Source organism: Pseudorca crassidens, chromosome 10 (genome assembly GCF_039906515.1).
Source record: "Pseudorca crassidens isolate mPseCra1 chromosome 10, mPseCra1.hap1, whole genome shotgun sequence".
NCBI classification, from domain to species: Eukaryota; Metazoa; Chordata; class Mammalia; order Artiodactyla; family Delphinidae; genus Pseudorca; species Pseudorca crassidens.
Window position 1 is genome coordinate 100,670,806 of NC_090305.1, and position 24,195 is coordinate 100,695,000.

General features: G+C 58.5%; 1 protein-coding gene across 14 annotated transcripts in view; it reads right to left on the bottom strand.

The window, feature by feature from the left end:
• The window catches only part of ATP2B2 (ATPase plasma membrane Ca2+ transporting 2), a 351,715-nt gene that overhangs the window by 8,818 nt on the left and 318,702 nt on the right, over positions 1 to 24,195 (bottom strand). For 10 of the 14 annotated variants that reach the window (XM_067755445.1, XM_067755444.1, XM_067755447.1 and 7 more), the window contains 9 exons: positions 23,150 to 23,384; positions 14,664 to 14,843; positions 14,395 to 14,482; positions 10,413 to 10,519; positions 9,743 to 9,934; positions 7,301 to 7,514; positions 5,471 to 5,682; positions 5,213 to 5,320; positions 3,267 to 3,449 (listed from right to left, as the gene is read on the bottom strand). In XM_067755445.1, the coding sequence (XP_067611546.1) occupies positions 3,267 to 3,449; positions 5,213 to 5,320; positions 5,471 to 5,682; positions 7,301 to 7,514; positions 9,743 to 9,934; positions 10,413 to 10,519; positions 14,395 to 14,482; positions 14,664 to 14,843; positions 23,150 to 23,384 (1,519 nt within the window). Of the gene's footprint in view, positions 1 to 1,249; positions 1,422 to 3,266; positions 3,450 to 5,212; positions 5,321 to 5,470; positions 5,683 to 7,300; positions 7,515 to 9,742; positions 9,935 to 10,412; positions 10,520 to 14,394; positions 14,483 to 14,663; positions 14,844 to 23,149; positions 23,385 to 24,195 lie in introns of all 14 variants that reach the window. The other 4 variants (XM_067755452.1, XM_067755455.1, XM_067755456.1 and 1 more) reach the window with 1 other exon arrangement.

Sequence of the window (24,195 nt, forward strand, 5' to 3'; positions counted from 1 at the left end):
GGTGTGTGTTTTGGATGTTCTGTGCTTGGGAGGGTGGGGGGTAGTGGCACCTTATAAAGTATCAAGAGACGAGGCCTGGAGTCTCATCAGAGAAGCCCAAGGGCTGGCTGAGTGAACAGCAACGTGAGAGGACCAGACTGCAGCTCCCTTGTGGTTTAGGAGGGGCTGACTAGAGACAGGGAAGGGAGGCAGGTGGCAAATAGAAACTCCTCGTGCCCTCTGGGGCCTGGAGCCATGGGGGGTTCATAAAGATCTAGACAAGGCCAGAGCTGAGAAACTTGTGTCAGACGCCCTGGCGTGAGGAGATGAGCTCGAGGGAGGGAGGTGATGGAGGGGGTCGGAGTCCCAGGTGTCCCTCCAATGAGGAAGGAGGAAGCCACAGGTTAGACTGGGTCCCTCGGGCCTGCTGTCAGCCAGCCAAGATGAGACCCCCCCACTGTGCTCTACCTGAGGTCAAGTGGAATGGGTCAGGAGCCTTGTCCCTTCCAGGAAGGGCTCAGGCCTTCGCTGTGCTCCAAGCCCCGCTGCAGGGAGAAGTGTGTGTAAGGTAGCTGGTGCTCGCAGGTGTACAAGGAGAGAGGGCAGAAGGGGCTGAACTACTGGGTAGCGGGCCTCCAGGCTGTGATCTCCTTGGGGACCTGGGTCCCCTGACCAACTGTGACCTCTGATCTATAGTGACCCCTCTGGGTTGGACCTCACTGTGGCTGACTGTGACCCCTGAGAGCCTTTCCTCCCTTGACCCACAGTAACCCTTGGCCTGACTTCGACTGCAGGACTGCGATCTCCTGGCCAGCTCTGACCCTGGCCCTCACAAGCCAGGCTTTTCCTGACCGGGTATGACCCTACACTGACTGGTGTGCTCCACGCTCCCCACCTGACTGCTCCCCTCTGGCCACCGTGACCCTGTGGGGGACTGTGACATTCGATCACTGAAACCTCCCTGACCAACGGTGATCCTTTGACTGACCCAGACTTTTTGACTACTCGTGACCCTCAGGACCCCATGACTGCCTGGTCATAACCCCTGACCCTGACCCCAGCCGACCCTGACCCCCTAAGGGACTGCCACCCCGTGCCTGGCTGTGGTCTGCTGACCGCCTGGGACCCTCCTCAATGGCCGGGGCCCCTCAGCCCCCTGGGCCTAATCACGACCTCCTGCCCCCCGAGTCCCTGGCGCCCCGGCCCCTGCCCTCCTGGCCGCCCGGCGCTGGCGGCGGTGGCACCCGAGGCGGTAAGGATTCACACTCACGCCCGGCTGCAGCAGGAGGAAGGCTGGTCGGAGAGGAAAGAGCATTGGACAACGACACGCGACTAGGGCTAGAGAGATTGGCTACGTCCTGGCTCTGGCTGGTGACGGAGGATTGTCTCCGCAGGGCTCCCTGAAAGGAGGCCCCGCTCTTGAAAGTATTGACTACTTCAATCTGCAACGGAGGAGAGAACGAGACAAGTTGCGAAAAGAATGGACACGACAGCTACACGACTGACAGGCGCCAGGCCACGAGGACAGCCGCAGCCACGGCAAGACAGCACGCCACTTAAACCAAAACGACAATACCAGGCACGCGCCAAGGCTCTGAGAGACGTCTGCTCAGCTCGGGCACCTGGGGTCCCCAGGGCCCGGTTGAGGGGGGAGCCACAGGGGCCCGGCCTTGGTCCTGCTCTAGTGACTCAGGGGCCAATGGGCTGGGCGGGGGCCCGCGGGTGGGGCGTTAAACATGGTGTTTGGAGGCAGAGGGGGTGCTCAGCCCTCGGGACCAGGCGTGGAGCCAGAGTGGTGTGCTGGGAGCTCTGGGGTGGACAGACCCTGGCCCAGACCCCAGCTCTATCACTTACGAGCTAGACGGCCTTGGGCAAGTCACTGCCCAGCAGCAGCTTCTTGTCCTTCAGAAGGGGCAATGCCACCTACCTGGCAGGGTTAGCTGCGAGGGGCAAAGCACTGGCCCACTTAGTGGTCCGTGAGAGTCAGGCTAGATAGGACTCGTGCTCACTCAAGAAACTACAGTCCCGGCGTCCTCCTCAAAGGCTTTGTGGCCAGGCTGGTGACAGCACCAGGGCTGTGTGTGTGCTGAGAGCTGCCAGGCCCGCCTGGGAAGTGCGGGATGGGGGCTACCCGGAGGTCTAGTCCCGGAGCACAGACTGCTGTTTGTCAGGAGGCTCTGGGTGTGCAACCTGCTCCCCCGACCCACTGCCCAGAAAGGGCTGTCTCCTGAACCTCGGTTACCCCTAAAACTAGGTGCGGGGCATACCGACCTCTCAGGGGGCTGGGAAGGCCAATGAGATGATGTTTGGGACAGTCCCTGTAGGGTGTGAGGCAGCCCGGGTGACCTGTTTTTGTGCTAGGTGGAAATGCAGCGGTAGGCCACGTAGGACTGCAGGACCGCAGACCCGAGCTGGGGGGCCCTGACGCACTTCCCAGAGCGTGACGGGGGCAGGGTGACCATGAACGTCCCAGCACGGCTGTTCCAGGCCGGCTGGGCAGGAGACTGAGCCTCTCTCGGTTTCCTGGTCCCTCTGTTCCTCATCCTACAGGGCTGTGAAAGCACCCCGAGAACTGCAGCCCTGACTCAGGGAGAGGGGCCGTGTGGGAACACGGGGGCTGCATGTTCGTGGCGTGTGTCAGGTGGTGGCCACGCAGTCCCGTTCTGAGGCAGAGACCTGCTTCTGGCCGGACACACATCCCGCACGTGTGCTTTACATGTGTGTCCTTGGGGTGCGTGTGCGTGCATGTGGTGTGTGTGTGGAAAACCAACCTTTGGTCCCCAGAACTGACTCAATGCCCCAGTGGGGGCTAGGAGAGTGTCTGAAGCCCCCCGTGGAGGAAGATGTACGTGCAGATGCAGGCCTGACCACGTGGCCGGGAGAATCTGGGGCCCACCCCGGCCTGAAGCTGCCATCCTGGCCTCACGTGGATCAGTCTCCAGCTTCACCTGACCCTCCTGGCGGCCCCCCAGCAACCCTGACAGGAGCCCCTCACTCACCTCGGCCCTCAGGGTCACCCCTCCTCCACCTTAGGGGCACCCCCTGCCCCCCGCCCCAGAGCCCACAGTGGGTGTGACCCCAGTCCGACCCCAGCCAGGTGGACAGGGAGGTAGGACCTTCCCGAGGAGGCCACTCTTCAGCAGCAACGCAGAGTGTGTGTGTGGGGAACATGGGTGCACAGGAGGCTGGTGAGATGGTGAGAGCGGGTCTGGACCCACCCTCATCCCCGCATCCCCATCGCCACCCACCCCGCCGGGCACGGGCCCGGCCCCAGGAGCCGCCTGTACCTGGGTCTGGATCCGGTTCAGGCCTCGGAACCACAAGATCTGGCCCCGCCGCAGCTCTCGCTCGGCGTGGTCTATCTCCTCCACGTCCTCGTTCAGCTCCTCCTCCGGGATCTCCTCCTTCTGTGTGAGCCTGCCCGCCTCCTTGAGGAACTTGAGCCGGCTGGTCGGGATGGTGGCGATGACCTGCGAGGGGCCAGCAGAGGGCTGTCAGCGGAGGGCTCGGCCTCCCTTCCTCCCTCTTGCTCTTCTTACCCACTGACCTAGTTACGTTCGACTCACTCCTTAACTCGTCGCACCTCCTCCTCAAGTCAACTTTAGATTTCTTTTTAATTTGCTTCTTAATTCACTCACTCATCCAGAGGCAGGTGGAAATCGTGGGAAATCTGGGGAGTTGGACACGTGGGACTTTGGATACCCCAGACCTTACAAGTCCTGTGACTTCGGGCAAGTCATTTAACCTCTGTGAGCTCCGGCCTTCCCATCTGGAAAGCTGGGACCGGTTCTCAGAGTTGGAGATGCTGTGTCTAAGTCACTGGCCCTCAGGTCTCTGGCTTATTCTTCCTGAGGTCACCGGGTCCTGGGGTGCCCAACCCTGGGCAACAGGAGCTCAGAGCTTGCGTGCCTTGGGGGCAGTCAATCCTGGGACTCTTGGAATGGCTGCCCTCCCGGAAAGGGAAGGCAAGATGGGAGGGGGATATGCCTTTGTTGTTACTCTTCCTCCAAAGGGCTTGTCCGTGGGGCTGAGGCCTGAGCGGCAGGCCCTGTGGGGCAGCTGAGGTGGCAGAGGTCAGAGGCCCCTGACATCTCCTCTAGGGACTGACAGGGGCTGCCCTGCACACTCTCAGGGGTTCCCCGGGGGTTTAAGGTGGGCCTTGCCCGCTGGCATCTTCCTTAGGTGTCAGGAACCTGCTCATCCAGACGCCGAGGGCTCCCTGAGGGATTGTCCAGTGGGACGAAGATGCCCAGGCCCTGAGGGTGCCCAGGCCCTGAGGGTGCCCAGGGAATGGCGTTGTTAAGTCAAACCTAGTTTATCAACTCTCCAAAGAAGCTCCAAAGTTTAAAGAAGATTGTTCTGAAGGAAACTAAATTTTATTCTTTACCTTCTAGTTAATTTCTCTCACTGGAATTTCCCACTCTAGCCTGGGAGTAGCTTGAAGGCAAGACCAACGTCTTAGGCCTGTTGGGGCACCCACTGCCTGGATCCAGCTCTGGGTACCATGTCCTGGTCAGGCGTCTTTGAGCTGCAAGCTGTGAGTTCCATGATGGTGCGTGTGCGTGTGTGTGTGCATGTGCCTGGTGGGAGAACGTTCTGGGGTCATGGCTAGAAGGGCCCCTAGAGAGGATCCAGCCCCAGGTTCCCCGAAGCTGGGGAGGGCCACAGATGGCTGCAGACACAGCACTGTGATGCAGCAGGGTTTGCGCCTCTTACGCTCCCTCCGAGCTCTCTGAAGGAGCCTCTGCTTGGTGTTACAGCACCTACTAATGCTCTTTACCACAAGCCGGCTTCGAGCTCTGAGCCTGGGCTGGCCATGGCCTCTAGTCAGAGTTTAAAAACATCGCGCTTGTTACAGTTTTTTGGTTAGCTTCTGTTTATGACAAGTGATACTGACTTTCCAATCATATCTGTAATATAAATTACCTTTTGAAATAAATTTCAGTTAGAAAAACAGATGTGACTAAAAGAAAGTATCAAGTAAATAACAGGATGAGCGGGGTGTAGAGACAGAAGCAAAAATCACGGTGGCGATACCCAAGTGACCAGCATTCGAGACCTGGGCCAACCCCCCACTGCTCCGGTCTCCAGAGACGGGGAGGCCCTTGCCTGGAAACAGACAGCTAATCCGTGGAGGAACCATGACCCATTGCTGGGGCTCCTGGATTCCCCGTCCAGTGTTCTTTCCCTTCCCCTGCCGAGAGGCCCCTCCTGCAGCTCCCCCAGCACTCACCTGGCCCCAGACAAGCTCTCCTAACCCGATGAATATGCACCACAACCACTGGTCCAGCTGCAGCGGAGAGCAGCTGAACGGCTTCCCGCCAAACTGCACAATCACTATCTGGAGGCCACAGGGAGCAGAGAGAGAGAGACAGAGGGACAGGCCGTCAGGGGCCAGCTCGAGGTCTGGGCTCTCAGGGCACTGCCGAGGGGCTCCGGCGGCCCGCTGCCCTCTGCCCACCCCGGCCAGGTCAGGGTGGGGGCCCGGTACCTGGATGGCGAAGGTGCCCAGCACGATGGTGCAGAAGATGGGGTTCCGGAAGATGCCGTCGAAGACGTTGCGCTCGCCGTGGATCTTGCGGGCGTTGATCTCGTTGAAGAGCTGCATCATGACGAAGGTGTTGAAGATGATGGTGTAGTGCTCGGACGGCGGCGAGTGCAGGGGCGCGTTCCTCCCGCTGTCGATCTGGAACATCTTCTCGCCTGCCAAGCCGAGAGGGCGGGAGCCGGGCTGAGGGACGGAGCTGGGGGGACGCCTGGCCCTGCGTGGGGGCCCCTTCTGAGCAGCCGGGTGGGTCACCCAGATGCGGGAGGTGCTCTCTGGACACTGGGGGGCAGGTGGGCCTCAGCTGTGGGGTGTAAGTGAAGGGGTAACAAAACCCTTTCTCCTCTAGGGGAGAAAGGCCTTGGGTGGACTTTCTTCCACTTTTTCTGCAGAAATCTGATAAAGGTGGGAGGCCAGCTGTGCTACAAGGCGACAGGGCTTATAAAAAGCAACCCCTGGTTGGCAAACTCATCCGGACTGGGAGGATGTAGAGTGATCTCGGAATACCTGGCGGGAGACCATGGCTTTGGGTCCCCCCGAAAGTCTTGCTGCTTGTAACTGAGCACGTCCTTGCTGAGACCTCTGGAAGCGCAAGGGGCTGTTACAGGAGAGACCAGTTCCTGCATGGAGGCTGGAGCTTCCAGGCCAGGCTGGCTCTGGACTCACCCAGGTGGCCTAACTCTCTGTCACAGGAGCTGCCACGTGGCAGTGTGTGTGGGACACAGCCCCGGGCTGCTGTGTGGACACCCACCCATGGCATGCCTGATGCCGTCCTGCGTCCTTTTGCAAAGCTGCCTGAGCTGGTGCTGGGAGGGCTTGTGGGGTTTTCTGAGTGTGAGGATCTAGCTGAGTCCAGGACTGCCCAGAGCAGGCGCTCAAGTGGGGAAGCCAGCGAGTAGAGCAGGAGCCCACCTCGCCCCCCTCTCTCCCCAGCCTGACAGCTTTCTCCGCGTCTCTACTAATTCTGCATTCCCCGAACACCCTCCAAGGCTTTTCATGATCATCTTTGCAACCGTCCTGCCAACACAACGGAAGGGAACTGCACTCTGAGGAATGGGATCGTGCCCCATCGCCGTCTGTACTCTGGACTTGAGGGCAAGGGCTCGTTGGCATTGAAAACCCAGCTCAGAGAGGCTCTGGGGACTCCAAGCTGGCCCCAACTTGCCATGTGGTTGTGGGCCAGCTCCTGCCCGCCTCTGGGCCTGTCCAGGTGCCAGGGGCGGGCTTCGCCCGGATCATCTCTGAAGCACCCTGGAAGCCAGGTCAGTCTTAGAACCAGCTAGGGTGCCACCTCAGACCGGCTGTGTGCCCTCGGGCAAGTCACCTCCCCTCTCTGTGCTCGGTGCCCTCATTGTCATGGGGGTTGGTGGTAGAGGGTCCTAAATAAACTTGTTGTGGAAACAGCTGGCGGGTAGGCAGGCATGCGGCTCTTTTCTGAGGATGGCGTGGTGAGGATCCTTCCAAGTGTGGGAGCAATGAGAGAAGGGGCTGGCCACTCCCCCTAGAGCTTCAGGCTTCTGCGGGGCTGGCGTGAGGCACCACCTTGCAGTGTGTACACAGTGTCTGCAGCTGTCATCCGTGGAAAAGTCCCTGGCTTTGGAGTCAGCCAGACCTGGGGCAGGGCCAGTCTCCACCCAAGATGTGCTGTGTGGCCCTGAGCAACTAACTTCACCTCCCTAGGCCTCCATCACCTCACCAGCAAACAGGCAGCAGCTGTGAGTCCAGAGCACGGGGTCTGGGCCATGGTGTCCCCGGTGGGCAGGGTGGGGGACTCACCAACAAAGAGCAGGGTGAAGATGAGGGTTAGCTGGTAGACGGCGTGGCCCAGGATGTTCTTCATCATGGTCCGCGAGATGAGGGGCTTGTTGCGGCCGTATGGCTTCCTCAGAAGCAGGGTCTCCGTGGGTGGCTCGGTGGCCAGCGCCAGCGAGGCGAACGTGTCCATGATGAGGTTCACCCAGAGCATCTGCACGGCCTTCAGAGGGGAGTCCTGGGGATAGCGAGTGGAGAGGGGGCTGTCACGGGGCGGCCGGCCCGCCTGCTGGCCCGAAGTGCCCGGGGTGGGGCTCCTTCCTGCGGTGTCAGCAGCTTCCCACCGGAGCCTTGAGGCCGGCTCTCCCCGTGGGTCTTCCTCGGCTGGCCCACCCCCTGGGTTCCAGAGCAGACGTGGAGCAGGTTTGCTAGGCCTTCCCTGGGGAACAGCCCAGACCCGCCCACTTCAGACCTGTCTTCTCCCACAAGGAGAAAATTGAGCCCCAGGCCCGATGGCCACCAGTTCCACAGCCCAGCCCCCGTAAATACAGCCACATCCCCGCCATCTTCCCTCCTCCGCCTCTCCAGCCCCCGTCTGGACGAGCCTCTCTTCCAGGCTAAGGTCACGACCCTCCCACAACCACCTCCCGCCCAGACCCCACCACCTCTGCTTCCCGCTGCCTCTTTCCCCTCGACCACCAATGGCTCGGGCCTCTCCTATCCCACAAACAATGCCTGGGACCCTGTCCCTTTTTTACTACCACCCAATTTCTCTTTACCTCTTATGTTTACTTTAAGCAATTATTATATGCGTCTGTGATGCCAAAAATAATGTATTTTCCTGGTAGGAAATTTGGGCAAGTAAGGACCAGAAGAAGCTAAAACTCATCAACATTCACCATTTACGGGTTCCCACCGTGCACATTCTGGTGTGGATTCCCACACTTCTCTCTGGCTGAGACAGGGATCGCATATTCATACTGTCTGCGCACAGTCGTACCATGTGGTCTACACTGCCAGAGCACCTCCTCCAGGAAGCCCGCAGATCCTATATACCCAGCAGCCTGGACTGAGCTGGCTCCTGAGGCCCCTCCGCCTACGCCTTACACACTCACTCACCTCCTGATATTTATCACCGCCCCTCGTCCAGGCCACCTCTCCCACCTCTGCCCGGGCTCAGTCACACTCCCCACTCCCCTCAGCTTCCTCCTGCCCATCAGCCTCCTCTATGCACCGTGAGGTCAGGGCCCCCATCTCCCCACCAAGGCCTTCACAACCCTGCCACCAACTCAATCCAAGACCTCAGGCAAACTGACGGCCCCCTTGGCACCTCAGTTTCCTCATCTGGCACTAGCTGGTCTCCAAGAAGCCTGGTGTGAGCAGCTGTACCATGGGAGTGTTCCTCAAGCCACCACTAGAGGGAGCCTCTTGTCCACAGAGCAGGAGACAACCCTTGGCGCCTCAGTTTCCTCATCTGGCACTAGCTGGTCTCCAAGAAGCCTGGTGTGAGCAGCTGTACCATTGGAGTGTCCCACAAGCCACCACTAGAGGGAGCCTCTTGTCCACAGAGCAGGAGACAAGGCCCTTAGGAGCAGAGGGGACCCCCGCCTCCACCCCGCCCTAGGCACCAGCCAGGGCTCTCACTCAGGGCTGGGGTGTTGGGTACTGCCACGTGCACCCTCAAGGGCTCAGAGCACAACAGAGGGGACAGCATTCCCAGGGCCACACAGCTCTTCAGGGCAGTGCTGGCCTCTGGGCCTCTGTTGTGCTCTTATGGGCAGGACCTTGCCTGCCCACCTGGTTCTGGGAGGGGCCAGGCCTCGGAACACCTGCCCTCTCCTGGTCAGGCCCTGTTGGGGTGAGGCAGGAGGCTGCGCGAGCAATGGCAGGTGCCTGGCAGGCCCATCCTCTGAGGCTCGGTTTCTGCCTCTGTGAAATGGGGATCACCACAGTTCCCACCTCGTGAGGCGGCTGAGGAAGCAGTGAGGCTGCAGGTGCTGGGGCCTGCCTGTCGGCTCCATGAGGCCCAGGAACCCCAGCACAGAGGGCTTTCCCAACGCACTCCACGCCGGAGCTGAGGCTCCCAGGGCCCTGCCAGCTCCGCGCCCCCAGCTGGCTGCCTGTCCTGCCCCGGCCTCTCTCTGGCCCTTTATGCGGCCAGGGGTCCTGCCTTCCCTTGAGGGTCACCTCTCCTGCCTCTTGGAGCAACGGCCAGGCCTCTGCCTGGGTCAGGCAGATGTGGAGGTGGGCCTGGCATCTCCACTTGCTGGGTGACCTTGGGCAAATCCCGCCACCTCTCTCAGCCTCATTTCCTGCACCCTGAGGGGCTGGCGCCTACGTGGGTGGGTCTGTGATGCAGCTCCTGGCCCTCAGCGTGCAGGTGTGACGATCTGGGACACCCCGTGTGGGTGTCCGCCCTCCCCAGGCTTTGGCCTGCGCCATCCTGCCTGCCCCTGGTGGACCCACCTGCGTGATGCAGGCGCCCGTGAAGGCCACGATCACGGCCACCACGTTGACCGTCAGCTGGAACTGCAGGAATTTGGAGATGCTGTCGTAGACATTGCGGCCCCACATCACCGCCTTGACGATGCTGCTGAAGTTGTCGTCCGTTAGGATGATGTCCGAGGCCTCCTTGGCCACATCCGTGCCTGCGATGCCCTGTGGGGATGGGGACAGGAGCCTGGGTGGGGCGACCGGAGAGGCGAGCAGCGCTAGCGACACTGTCCTCACCCCTACATCAGCCCCCGCACACACCCACCCACCCCCACACCGCCAGGCCACACGAGGCATGCATGTGCGTGCACACGCATGCACACCACAGCCCTGCTCCTCACAGACCCAGCCCTGAGGCCAACGGTCTGCCTTCAGGAAGGGGGGCCCTCCCCTCCCTCCCCCTCCCTCCCCTCCCTCCCTCCCCCAGACCCATCGCTACAGGAAGCCCCCTCTACCCTTCCAGGGAGACCTGGAGGCCAGGCCGAGCCTCAAGAGTGCTGGGAGCATCAGGTGGACGGAGGGTGGGTGGAGTGTGCACTGGGGGTGCTGCACTCCCTGCAGGAGGCTGTGTGGTCCACGCTCCCCTAACCCCCTGCCTGCCGGCTCCTGCCGGATGCTGCCCCGGGCCCCCGCGAGCTCCTACCATGGCGAAGCCCACATCGGCCTTCTTGAGCGCAGGCCCATCATTGGTGCCGTCCCCCGTCACGGCCACCACCTGCCGCTGCTCCGTGTGTGTGCTGTCGATGATGCCTGTGGGTGGGGTGAGCATGTACTGAGGGCCCTGGGACTCCCAGCGGGGCGGGGACAGCCTCCTCTCTGGCCCCTGCCCTGCCACCCCCTCCCGTCGAGCTTCTTCCCAGCACCTGCAGGGGACGTGGCGCCCCTGAGTCCGGGGCCGGCTGCGGCCCTCTGTGGTCCGGGCCTGTCGCCTCTCCAGCATCCTCTTTGCTTTCTGCAGCCCGTGGCCACAGTGGCAGCCACCCTGGCCGGACGCACCTCCTCTCTGCCTATACCCCAGGGGCCCCTCTGCCCTCCTGGGGCACCAGGGTTTGGCCAGGGGGCCTACTATCTGCTCCCTCAGCACCTTCTGCCTGGGGGTGGGGCGGCGGTGTCAGTCACACCCGAGGAGGCCTGGGCTCTGCCATTTGCCAATGCCTGCTCTCCAGACATTCATCCTCAGTAAAATCTTCAGCAAGTAACAGAGCGAACAGATGACACACGGCCCCTGTCACTGCCCTGGGACCAGTAGAAAAGGATGCGTGACAGAAGTCGTCACTGGGTGTGTGTGGAGTTTGCGGGGCCCCAAGCAGAGACATCCATGGCAGGACAGAAACTCGGGTGTCAACCTTGATACATCCCTGTCCCATTCCGCACATCAGATGCATCACTGCGTCTGCGGGTCCTACAGCCCCGAAGCCCCACTGGGATCCTTATCCTCCTCTCCGCCACCCCACATGCAGCGCCTCCACTCCCCCTCTCCCTAACACCAGGCTCCCCTCCAATCTTTTTTTTTTTTTCTTTGCGGTATGCAGGCCTCTCACTGCTGTGGCCTCTCCTGTTGCGGAGCACAAGCTCCGGACGCACAGGCTCAGCGGCCATGGCTCACGGGGCCCAGCCGCTCCGTGGCATGTGGGATCTTCCCGGACCAGGGCATGAACCCGTGTCCCCTGCATCGGCAGGCGGACTCTCAACCACTGCGCCACCAGGGAAGCCCTCCCCTCCAATCTTCATAGCAGCCCCAGGGCTCTGACACCTGAGTCTGAACCCCGCCCCCAGCACCAGCTGAGAGTCATACTCTCACTGCCCTCAGCCTCAGGATGACACCGAGTTCTCGGCTCTACCCGCTTGGTCCTCCGTGGTCACACCCCGCCCGTTCTCTGATCTCTTCCCTCCCCCAGCCACCCCCAGCCTGTGCTTCTGCCACGGGAACAGCTCTCCGTCCCATGCAGCTGGTCACCTGCCCGTCTTTGCACAGGCTGTTCCCTGGGCCAGCCGTCCCGTCACCCAGTCACCCGGTCTCAGCCCGGATACTGCTTTCCCTGGGAAGCCTTTGTGACACCCTGAGGACCCCCGCCCACCCTAATCAGGTCACTTTTGCTCCCACACGTGTGTCCTGCAATTGGCAAACCGCAGCAGCCTCTGGAAGGAGGGAATGAGTTCCCTGACCTGGGGCACTGTACCCCCAGACCCTGTCTCCCCGCAGCCCCCTGCAAGGGTCAGAGCTCCACCCTCTTCAAGGTCTGGCTTCAGGACGTGTGCACCGGAAGTCCTCCTGGCCGCTCCCCCAAGCTGTTCTGCTGCCCTGGATTATCCAATCTCTGTGCACTTGGCATTTGAGGCCTTCACCCCGCCGGTTCCCTGGGCCCTCCTGGGTGCTTCTCTGAGGCAAGGAGGGGGCTTGTTTTCCCCTGTGGCTCCCCAGGCTGGCCCAGCTCTCCTACGGCTTCCGATAGAGGGGGGAGCTGCAAGAGCCCCTTCCCCCAGACCTCTTTCCTCCACCACCAGTGCTGACACGCCCCGCAGTGCATGGTCCCTAGGGACCTCCCTGTGGCCGACTCCTATGGTTCCTGTCCTATCTCTGGACCTCTCAGCAGCCATTCACACCGTGGACCACGCCTCCCCCCTCAGCAGGCCTCCTTCCTTGGCCTGCTTGTCCCCCAACCCCTCTGGCTGCCTCTTCTTGGTGACAGACCCGCTGACAGGTCTCAGCCTCTGCTCACCGCTCAGGTGGAAGGTTCCTGGGTCCAGCAGCTCCTCTGCTTACCCCCACTTGTCACACCCCACCTATGTCTTCATCGGGGGCCAGCTCTCTCTCCTGAGCCCTGACTCCATGGACATCTCCACTTGGATGTCAGAGGGCCTCCAGCTCGGCCTCCTAAAGCAAGGGCATCAGTTTCCCCTCAAATTGGTCCCTTGTGCGACTCATGACACCTAGCTGCCCCCTTGTAAACTGTGCAGCAGGCTCTCAAGCAGGTATAGACTGAGCAATCCTGGACTCCCCTCTCCCCCATCCCTCCGCCCCATCTGAACAATCGCCGGGCCCAGGCCCCTCCTGCCCACAAAGAGTTCTCAGACCCGTCCCCTTCCAGTGCACCTGCACTGTCACCACCCCTGCCCAGGTGTCACCGCTCACAGCTGGACAGTCCTGGTGGGCCCTCTGCTTCCAGGCCACTCTCCACACAGCGGCAGGGAGGGCGCTTTCCCCTTCAAGGCCCTCCCTCGGCTCCCCACCTGGGCTGACTGTGCAGGTCGCTGCTTGGCGTTCAAGGCCCTGTGTGATCTGATGCCGGCACCCCCTTCTCTGGCCGCCTCCTCCTGTCTCTCTCTCGCTTGAGGCTCCAGCCCAGCCAACTGAACTTCTTTCAAGTCCTTGACAGTGCCTGGAAATCTCTGCCTCTGGGCTTTCATAGTGTAGTTCCCTGTCCTGCCTGAAACACAGGCCCTTCCCCCTGGCCCCCCATCCCACCTTCCACGGCCTGCAATATGACACCCCCCCCAGCTCGAGTTAGAGGCCGGCAGAGGGCCCAGATCACCCTTCTCTCCCACCAGTGCAGCCTTTAGCTCTACGTAGGGAAACCACCTATTCAATGTCTGCTGGATAAAACCTGGACCACAAATTCCAAAACGGGAGGACCACGTCGGCCAAGACCTGGGCCTGGCACATACTAGATCCTCAGTAAACATTTATCAAGAGAATGAGTGAATGAATGAGTGCATGATTGAACAGGAACTGGGGATGGGTTGGGGGTGGTCTCCTGCTTGGGTATCTGTGGTTCTGGGGCTTTGTGTTTCTGTTCCAAGGCCAGATCTGCCTTCCTTAATGTCTTTGGGCAGCACCTTTAGGAGAGGAATCCAAGATGCCCTAGGGATGACCTCAGCCAGAAACCTTCCCCCTACGGCCATTTTACAGATGGAAAAATTGAGCCCTGGTGCTGGGTAATTGCCCAAGGCCACAGAGCAGGGCAGGGGCAGAGTCTGGATTTAAACCCAGGCCTATGGGACTCTGAAAGTGCCCAGCATCTGACCAGCTAGATGAGCTCAGCGAGGGGTGTGCCCTCTCCCTGGAGGGACTCAGGGAAGAAGGACGCTGGGTTTTGGCTCATTTCTCAGATTGCTATTCCCAGGACAGCCCATTCCCGGCGTCCTGGTTACACATGTCAGATAGCATCCTTAGAGAACAGGCAGACCAAGGGTCTCAAACTCACAAGCTCTGGGGCCAGACTGAGAACATAAGTAAATGAAATGGGCAGAGTGTCAGACAGCAGTGGTTAAGACGGCATCAGATGGGAGGAAGCAGGGTCTGTATAAAGTCATTCAACTTGAACAACTTCAACACCACCCAGATAAACTGTCTGTGGGCCCCATTCAGCCCTCAGGCCATGACTTTTGGCCCCTGGATAGGCAATCCCATTGCTGCCCATGGGAGGTGGGGCCCAGGGAGCAGATTCACTGCCTCCTTACTTCACTGTGGCCCTTAGCAGGCCTCCCGGGGCGTCCCCAGGTGCGGGGAGCCCCAGGCAGGAGCCCCTCCCATCCTGGAAAGAAGCTGAAGGCGCCAGGACAGGAAGGCCCGGGGAGGCCTGGCGCCTGGGCCTCAGAGCTGCCCGTGCCCGCCCAAGTCTTACCTTTGACCAGGGTATGCTTGTCCGTGGGGGAGGAGCGAGCCAGCACCCGCAGCTTTGGCCAGATCTTGTCGATTCGTTCCTGCTCAATCTGGAGAGGGATGGGGGAGGGGCGGGTCGGTGGGGCGGGGAGAGAAGGCAGGGGACTTGCCTCGATCACTGGGCTCTGAGTGGCACACTGGCTGGCTGCTGGGGCTTCATGCATGCCCGTGCCTCCCAGCTCCCCGTCCAAAGCCCTGCCCTCTGAGGACCCTCTGCACTGGGCCACATACCTCCCCTTTCTCGTTGCGGATTCTCCGGTTGAACTCCTTGCCCTCAAGGCACAGGAAGTCCTCCCCAGGATGGATGATGCCACACTTGATGGCGATGGCCCGGGCTGTGTTGATGTTGTCACCGGTGACCATGCGGACAGTGATGCCTGCTCGCTGGCACTTGCGGATGGCTTCCGGGACCTGGGTGGGAGGGCGTGTGCCATGGAGTGGACGTCATCTCGTGCAGGCCCTCCCTGCCCTCACGGATTCCAGAGTGAGCCCTGCTCACAGGCAATGCCACTGTAAGGGGCCTAGATGACCAGGAGGTACTGATGGGACACAGAGCATCTCCTCCTTTCCTGTGGCCGTGGTAGGCATTGTTAATCGATCACAGCACCCTCTGATGAAACCCTGATGTGGTCTCACAATTCTTTTCTGCAGTGTCCCAGACAGCCACCACCTATCACCCATGATACTGCATCCTAAGATGAAACCATTGGCTATCCTGACCTGGACAAGGACTTTGAGAAAGACCACAATAAACATCCTCTTGGATATGGCCCCAGGCAAGAGTACAGAACACTCCACTGCTGAACAGGATCATGTCCCTGCTTCATCAACATGCACATTTCCTGCAAACTCAATGATAAATATGTTTGTGTGTTTTCAGTTTTTTGCCAGGGGGGCGGGCAGGGGAAGGACATTGCATTTTAGGATAATTTATTTATATAATGTGACATTGGCTTAGAATAAATGTGAATGATTAGGCTTTGTGTAAAACATGACATCTCCCTGCGAAAGTAAGGGCTGCCTACTGCCCTCTTTGTAATAATAGACTGACATCTGGGCCATTTAGCCAGAGCAGACCCAGCCAATCAGAAGCTGTCGCCCCCCCCCCCCCAACTTTGCAGGGCACTGGATCTGCCCAGCAATTGGGATGCAAAAACCAGCCTGGAGTCGGAAAAAAAAAGGTTCTGAAGAACCTAGGGGCAGGACAGGAATAAAGACACAGACGTGGAGAATGGACTTGAGGACACGGGGAGGGGGAAGGGTAAGCTGGGATGAAGTGAGAGGGTGGCATGGACATATATACACTACCAAATGTAAAATAGATAGCTGGTGGGAAGCAGCCGCATAGCACAGGGAGATCATCTCAGTGCTTTGTGACCCCCTAGAGGGGTGGGATAGGGAGGGTGGGAGGGAGGGAGACGCAAGAGGGAGGGAATATGTATACGTATAGCTGATTCACTTTGTTATACAGCAGAAACTAACACACCATTGTAAAGTAATTATACTCCAATAAAGATGTTAACAAAACAAAAAAACCAGCCTGGAGCTGCCATGGCCCTTCACACACAGCACAGATCAACTGAATAAGTGATTCTCACCCAGTGACAAATAACAAAATAATAAGGCAGTATTTGCTGTAAAATGTCCTTCAGTGGGAGAGGACACGTCAAGGGCAGAAAATCCAGTTGTACTAAAAGTACTTTAGAATCTCAGACCTGGTGGGAAGGGGGGCCTGAATCCGACTCTCCTCTTCCACATCCTGGGGTCTGAGAACTCACTTCCACCCCGACCCTGACAAGTCACTGCTGAGAGAGTTTAAAGGTGTCACGGGCTGAATTGTGTCGTTTCCCCGCCCCCTCCCTCCCCCACCCCAGAAAGCTCTTCACACCCAGTACCTCAGAATGTGACCTTCCTTGGAGACAGGCTCTTTATAGAGGTAATCAAGTTAAGATGAGGCCATTAGGGTGGGCCTGCATCCAATGTGACTCGTGTCCTCATAAAGAGGGGAAATCTGGACAGAAACACACACACACAGGGAAGACATCATCATGGGAAGAGGCAGGGAGAGATCTGGGCGATGCTGCTACGTGCTAGCAGGGCTGAAGACTGCCAGCTCGTCACCGTCACCGGAAGCTGGGGGAGAGGCCCGCGGCCGAGCCTCCCTCACAGCCCTCAGAAGGAACCAACCCTGCCGACACCTCGATCTCAGACCTCCAGCCTCCAGAACCAGGAGACAACGCAATTCTGCCGTTGGTGGTACTCTGTAACGGCAGCCCTAGCAAAGAGTGCGAAGAGTTAGAACGCTGGTCCAAAACCTGACTGCGGACAACTTACGCCCACCGGTCCCTTTCTGCGCTCAGGAATTTTAAGAACAAGAACTGACACTGAAAGTATCTTGCCTCTATCCACATCCCGTCCACACCACAATCTCAAGCAGAGGTCACTGCCCAGCCCCTTCCCAGTCTCCCTGCCTCTGGCCCCGCCTCTTCCATCTGGCCCCTACCCTGACCACCAGCTACCTGCCCCAGGTTTAGCCTGTGTGCCGCTCCCTTTCTGGGCCTCCACCCCGCCGCTGATAGAGAAAATCCCAACTCCTGAGCACGGCCATCCTGCGGTGGAGTGAGAAACAAATGCCGGGCACAGGCAGGGCCTAGGTCAAGGTTGGGGGAGGCCCCTCCAGCTCCCCGAGTTCTCTAACAGGCCGGCTCTGTGGCGGCAGGTAGTGATCTCCCTGTTGTTGAAGGGCTGGAGCGGGGCGAGCTGATCATGGGCCTCCTCTCAGTGTATTTCCAGAGTCTGGGGAGGAGCCTTCTGGGGCCCACTCAGGGCTTGGGGCCACGTGAGCAAGGCTTCTGCCTCGTGCCATGGCAGCTGCTCACATAACCAAACGTGACCTCCTTTTATAGAGCCGGAGGGAGTGGGGATGTGGGAGGTCCAAGATCCCCTTTACATAATTTATCGATGTCCTCACAATGGCTGTAACCTGGCTGCAGCCCCCTGCTGTCTCCTGGCCCAGGGGACAGGAAAGAGCCACTGTTCTTTTGGGAACACACACCTCATCTGGCTTCTGCCCTGAAAGGAAGAATTTAGGTTATGCTTGTTTAAAAGATGCTTGGAGTTGGAAGGGACTCTGGGTCATGACTCTGACCCTCTGCTCATTGCCTAGATCTCCTCCCACGCATCCCTGACAGATGGTCAGAGAGCCTCTACTTACTTGCCTCTGTTGACAAGGTGCTCACCCCTCTACGGCTGACTGCTCTAAGGTAGGACAAGTCTATTGTGTCCTTTCACATAATCTTTCCGTTTTTAAAAAATTAATTTAATTTTGGCTGCGTTGGGCCTTCATTGCTGCGTGCAGGCTTTCTCTAGTTGCAGTGAGCGTGGGCTACTCTTCGTTGCAGTGCACGGGCTTCTCATTGTGCTGGCTTCTCTTGTTGCGGGGCATAGGCTCTAGGTGCGCGGGCTTCAGTAGTTGTGGCACGCGGGCTCAGGAGTTGTGGCACGTGGGCTCTAGAGCGCAGGCTCAGTAGTTGTGGCTCATGGGTTTAGTTGCTGCGCGGCATGTGGGATCTTCCCGGACCAGGGCTCGAACCCATGTCCCCTGCATTGGCAGGCGGATTCTTAACCACTGCACCACCAGGGAAGTCCCCCTTTCACATAATTGTTCTTTTTTCGGATAAGAGAGCAGTTACTTTGGGTCAGACCCATTCTCTTGTACAGAGACAGGGTCTTTGGTAAAGATGTGTACAAAGAGTCCTGGGAGCACAGCGGAGCACACTGTTACTTTAGAAGGAAGCGTGTGGGGAGAAGAAATCTGTGGGAGCTTCCTGGAGGAGGGGATACTTGATCTGCTTCTTTTCAGCCAACACTAACTGAGGCTCTGATGCCTGGCACTGTGCCCATGCTGGGGCTGCAGAGATGACCAGTTCATTGTGGTCCTGGTTGCAGACAACTGTCCCATGAGGTACACAGAGAAGGGGAGGGCACTGCAGACAGTGCTGCGGGTGATCTGGGTGGCTGAGGCCAAGGCAAGATGTGGGGTAGGGGCCGGTGGCCTTGGAGCTGGAGAGGGGCTTCAGGTCCAAAGGTGTGGGAGTCAGGGCCTTGCTCCTTCAGGCCTGGGAGGCATGGAAAGTTCTGAACTGGGAGTGAGGTGATGGATGCCATGTCTTAGGAAGACTTCTGTTTTCAAGACTGTCTCAGGAAGTTGAAATCTGCCTGCTTGGAATCCCTACCCTCTGGGCTTCCACTGAACAAGCCAGACTAGGAAAAAAGGAGGAGCCTAATTTTTATGGTCCCCACACTTTACTCTGTGCAGTGGAAGTGTATCTGCCCTGTGGAGAGAGGGCTCAGGGGCCAAAAGGCTGGGCTGGGCTTTGCCCTGGGCTCCCACCTAAGCCTTGGTTTCCTCATCTGTAAAATGGAGTGATAGCCTCCGCCCTTCACTGAGGCTGGAGAATTCTGTGACAGCAGCAAAGGTCACCAAGCTCAGGGCCAGCACAGGTTGGTGACGTGTGGGTGGAGGAGGCTGGCAAGACGCTTGACCCGGGGCTCCCTTGTTTGCTCTTTCTGCTTCAGGGTGGGTACAGGGACACAGAGGAAGGATACAGATGCAGGGTGTGCGATGGGGGTGCGGCACTTGGGGGCGCAGGTGTCTGGGGCGGTGGGATGGGCTGGGCTCCCCACCGTGACCCTTGGATCAGGTATATTAAGGGCCTGTGACCTGCCTTGAAGGTGTGGGGGGGATTCAGGACAGATCTGGAAACCCCGGAGGAGCCTCCCCTGGCCACCACGAGTTACTCCACTTCCTTTATAGGCAATGGGCCCCTAACTGGACGACCTTGTCGTGCTTCAGTCCTGTCCCGTTTTACACTCTGGAAGGTTTTACACCTTCGTTTCACTAGGCTGTGGGTCTGGAGGGCAGGGGCTGCCAGCCGCTCAGAACCCTCTCAGGGGCCTCCTGCAGGGTAGGTGCTTGGTCAGTGTGGGTCACTGTGAAACACCTTTGTGCTTAAGCCCCTCGAAGCCTGACCCGGGTGAATGGATTTGGACGGGCACATGCAAATCCTCTACAGTTTGGCTCCAAGCTCCCTTCCCAGCCTTTTCTCTCATAAACCCAGCTAGGGTTTTCACTAGTTCCCAAACACGTAGCATCCCTCCCCACCTCTATGCTTTTGCCTGTGCTGTCCCCTCTGCCTGGGATGCCCTCTCTCCCTGGGATGCCCTCTCTCCCTGAATCTCTGTGTGTCACAAATCTTTCCCATCTTGCACATGAAATGCTCTCTGTTCAGCAAGCTATCCTTGGTCCCTCCAACCCAGTGGGACACCTCCTGCAGCTGCTCAGCCCTTCCTTTTATCGCTTCACTCACTCATTTATGCAACGAACAGCTATGGAACATCTAACTGTTCCGGGCAGGGAGGGTGCAGAGAGGATGAAGACCCGAGCCCCAGAGGCATTGATCTGGTTGAAATGTGCTTTCCCCATAGATAAAATAGCTGTAAAAAAAGATTCCTTCTTTTGCTAAAATTATCCTAGATATTTCTCACTGAGGAAAACCAGCCAGCAAATGGGTGCTTCCTGTTTTCATTAAATAAAGGCTTTTAAACATCTGTTGTTTGTGGTGACAGCAGTTGTCTGTGACTTCGAGGGTTCCAAACACCCCCGGATAACCCGGCAAATCCCAGGCCGCTGCTCTCCTGATGGCTTCATCCTCACTGGCTTCCATCAGACTTGGAAAATGCACCACTCTAGCATCTTGGGGGAGGGGGGATTTGCAACCCTGTTTTTATCTGTTCTGTCCTTTGTCTTCTCAAGGGAGGAAGGGAATAGGATCTTCTTTCCCTTGACAGACGGGGAAACTAAGGGAGGGAGGCCGAGTTTCTTTTCCTGCAGCAAATGAATCTGACCAGGCTTGTGGGACCCTAGAGGCGGTCTGGGTGGGGATTTTTTTCTCTGGCCGGCCTCACGGTTGTCCTGGCAACATACACACACATGCTCACCAGAGGCAGGGACCCTCTCCAAAGGTCACCCGAGAAACTGGTGACTGTGGCTGCCTCGGAGGTGGTCACTGGGGTCTGCTGGTGGCATGGGGGGCTACTTCACCCTGTTTGTGCTATCGAACCTTTTGAATTTGGCGATGATATATCACGAAGCCTAAAAAAAACAAACAAATCAAAAACCATACATGCCTGTCTCCTGAGGCTCTGCGTCCACCCCCACCCCACGGGAGATGCTGAGTCAACAGGTCAGAGCTTTAAAGCTTTTTTTTTTCTTTTTTTCCCTGTGCCACGCAGCATGCAGGGATCTTAGTTCCCTGACCAGGGATAGAACCCGTGCCCCCTGCAGTGGAAGCCCGGAGTCCTAACCACTGGACCGCCAGGGAAGTCCCTGAGCTTTCATACTTTCAGGCAGCATCACCAGTAACTCCACTGTGTCCCTCACTTGTTGACGTCCAACTTTCTTATCGTTCAGATGGAAAAACTGAGGCCCGGGGCAGTGATACGCCGGAGGTCTTCTGTGAAGGAGTGGCAGGGGCGGGACGAGAACCCATGTCCCTAGACTGCTGTGTCCCTCCAGTACGTCCCTGCCCTCCAACACAGTTACAGCTTCCAAACCACATCCCGGGGTGAGCCCAGGGGAGAGAGAAGGTCACCCACAGGGATGTGTTGACGGAGGGAAGCAAAGAAAGGCATGAGAGTAAGCCTCCCAGGCAGCTGGCTCAGAACCTTAGAGCTGGATGGGACCTGAGGGGCCCCCAGGCCGACCACCCATTTTACAGATGAGGGGACTGAGGCACAGAGAGGAGAAGTGGCTTGTTAGTGGCAGAGCTGGGGTTGGAACCAGGCTCCCTTTCTCCGACATAGGCTGAACATGTTCCCAGCCCTGCTGTTTTAGGCTTCGGGTGGGAGTGAGGAGGCATGTGTGTGTGTGTGTGTGTGTGTGTGTGCATGTGTGTAGAATACTATTATTGTCCCTAGTCTTCAGATGAGGAAATGGAGGCTCAGAGAGGTTATGTAACTGGCCCAAGGTCACACAGCTCGTAATGCCAAGGGACTCAAAATCCCAGGTCTATCTGATGCCCGAACTCACACTTTTGACCCCTCTCCCTGCTGCCTAAATGTGAAAGTCCACGTCTGTGACCTTCAAGTTTCACTTAGTCTTTGGAATGCAGTCTTAAAACAGCGGGGCCAGGAGCTTGGAGGGCATCTTGCCTGCTCCCTTTCACTTGAAAGAAGGGGACATGGAGGCTCCAGGAGGAGCAGGGAACAGCCAGAGGCCCCAGAGGATGGTATCAGGGTAAGCGGGGGACACTGAAGTTGCCCTTGGTGGAGGAACGTGGTCCTGAGACAGGCTGGGACCTGGGACCGTTTGCTGCAGTGCTTGCACCTGGACAGACGTCTCCTCGAGCAACGACATACAAAGAAACTATAAGCGACCAAAAATAACCGCGTGCATGCCCAGCTGGGGCAAATTATAGACAACAAGATACAAAAAAGACCAAAAGAACCCAACTGCCACTTCCCAAGAGTCGGGAGCAAAAGCAGGGTAATGGGCGCGCCCCCTGCACACAGCACCACCAAAGGGGTGGGCAGACCACCTAAGCCCCCCCTTCGGCCCGACCCCTGGACACACCCCTACCGTCACCCCACAGAAGGAGCCAAGAGCAAAGGAACCTGTTACTTGTTCTCACTCCCCCCTGCTGCAGCAGGAGCCCCAATAAAGCCTTGCCTGAATTTCTTGTATGGCCTCCTATCAATTTATATTGATTAAGGGGGCCAAGAACCCTGGTCAGAAACAGTCCCAAGGGGCAGCATCACCAAATCCCACTGCCAAGGCCAGTCTGGGCCCAGCAGCATTAGTCCTCGAGGAAGAGGAGGCCAGCCCCTCCTGTGCCTTGCCTCCCGGGCTCCCAGGGTGAGCGAGCGAGCTCTGCCCACAGCAGCGTTTCGGAGACTCGAGGCAGCTCTCTCCTCTTCCGACACCCTCTTCCCAGCCTGGGCAGCTCAACCGACCACGCACGTCCCATCCTTCCCCAACCCTGCAAATTCCCGGCACTGAATTCTTGGCTTTCCCCCCAGATGCAGAGTCAGCTAAAGGAGACTGAAGACCCACTGTCATCTGAGCACCCCAGTAGGTGCACATATTACATCACTTTTCTCGATCTTTACAGGGAGGGGGTGCTGTCACCCGCCCCTTCCCTTCTGCTTGAGAATTTGACCTTTGGTTAACTTTCCAGCTCTGCTCCCCTGGAAACCTGATAGAGGCAGACTGCCCGCTACATCACTAGGGAAAACTAACCGGTAAACTTGGTCTGGATGGGGAGAACTCTAAATGCTGATGGGGAGGCCCACATTTGGGGTCTTCTTGAGTGTGGTAACCTTTGTTATTGGGTGTCTCCTTTGCAGGGACCCTTGAATCTGGGCCTATGGGTTTGGACAGGAGATCCTGGCTCCTCTGAGGCTTCTAGGGCAGGGCAGCCTTCACGGTAGAGCAACGCCGGCTGGCAGGCTGTGGGTTGCACCCCATGTCCCAAGCAGGTAAGTGTGGCTACGCTACCCTTAAGAGTCTGAATGCTTAGGAGTAGGTACAGAGAAGACCCCGTGGGCCTTGCAGGGAAACTGAGGCTTAGAGGGGTGAGGCGACGTACTCCAGGTCACCCAGCAGGCTGGACGCCCAGCTTCACCCCCTTCCCCAAGCTCCACGGCGGGGCACCTGCCTCGGGCCGCACGGGGTCCTCGATGCCCACCACGCAGATACAGGTGAGGTCGTTGAGGATGTCATTCTCGTTGTCCCAGTCGGGCTCGGGGCTGCTGGGTAAGTCGCGGTAAGCCACGCAGATGGTGCGGAGCCCGTCGCAGGCCATGGGCTCAATCACCTTCTTCACCATCTCGTCCCGGTCGCGGGGCCGGAAGACCCGGGGCTCACCCGCCCCGTTGAGGATTTTGCAGCACCTGGGGGAGGTGGGAGGGGGCCGGGTAAGGTCCAGCCAAGGGCCCAAAGACCCTCCCTCCGACGGGCTCGGAGCTCACCCCCACCTCCCCAGTGACGGACGTCCCACTGGCCGTGGTTGGTCATCCAGGGCTCGTCCAGACCATCTCCCATAATGCTTCAGGGGTGGTCCTGGCCCCTGGGCCCCAGGCAGGGATGAAATCAGGACCAGCCAAAAAGAAATCAGGCGGCCTTTTTGTAATATCTGCCCCAGGCCATTTCAGCAAGAGCAGATCTACTTTGCTCTGTTTCATCTCCACAAGATTTCATCTGAAAAAAATAGTTCCACAGCGAAAATGGTTTTCAGAGGGCATGAAACCTCCGCTAGTGGTTCCTGACCCTGCCTGCGCATCAGGATGGCTTGGGAAAGCACTGAATAACCCCACCCCCCACCACACACACACTGCAGGCCCCACGCCAGAGGTTCCAATTCAGTTTGTTGGGGGCGAGTCCAGGAATCAGTGGTTTTTTTTTTAAAAGCTCCCTGGGGCGATTCTATGTGTGACCAGGGTTGAGTCCCCCTCAAGGTACAAATGGGTAAACTGGGGCCCAGAGAGGGGGGCTGACTTGCTTAGTTCTCCAGGCTTACTTCTGGCACCTGGAGTCAGAGGACACCTGCTCACAGTGAAAAGTCACGCCGTCTACCAACTCTACGCTCAGGGAAGTGACGTGAGGGGGCTCTGACAGGGATAATGGGAAGAACTTCCTGATGAGCCAGTGACTTAGGGAGAAGAGGGAGGAGTCCCTGCAGAAACCTTTAAGAGGACACAGTAG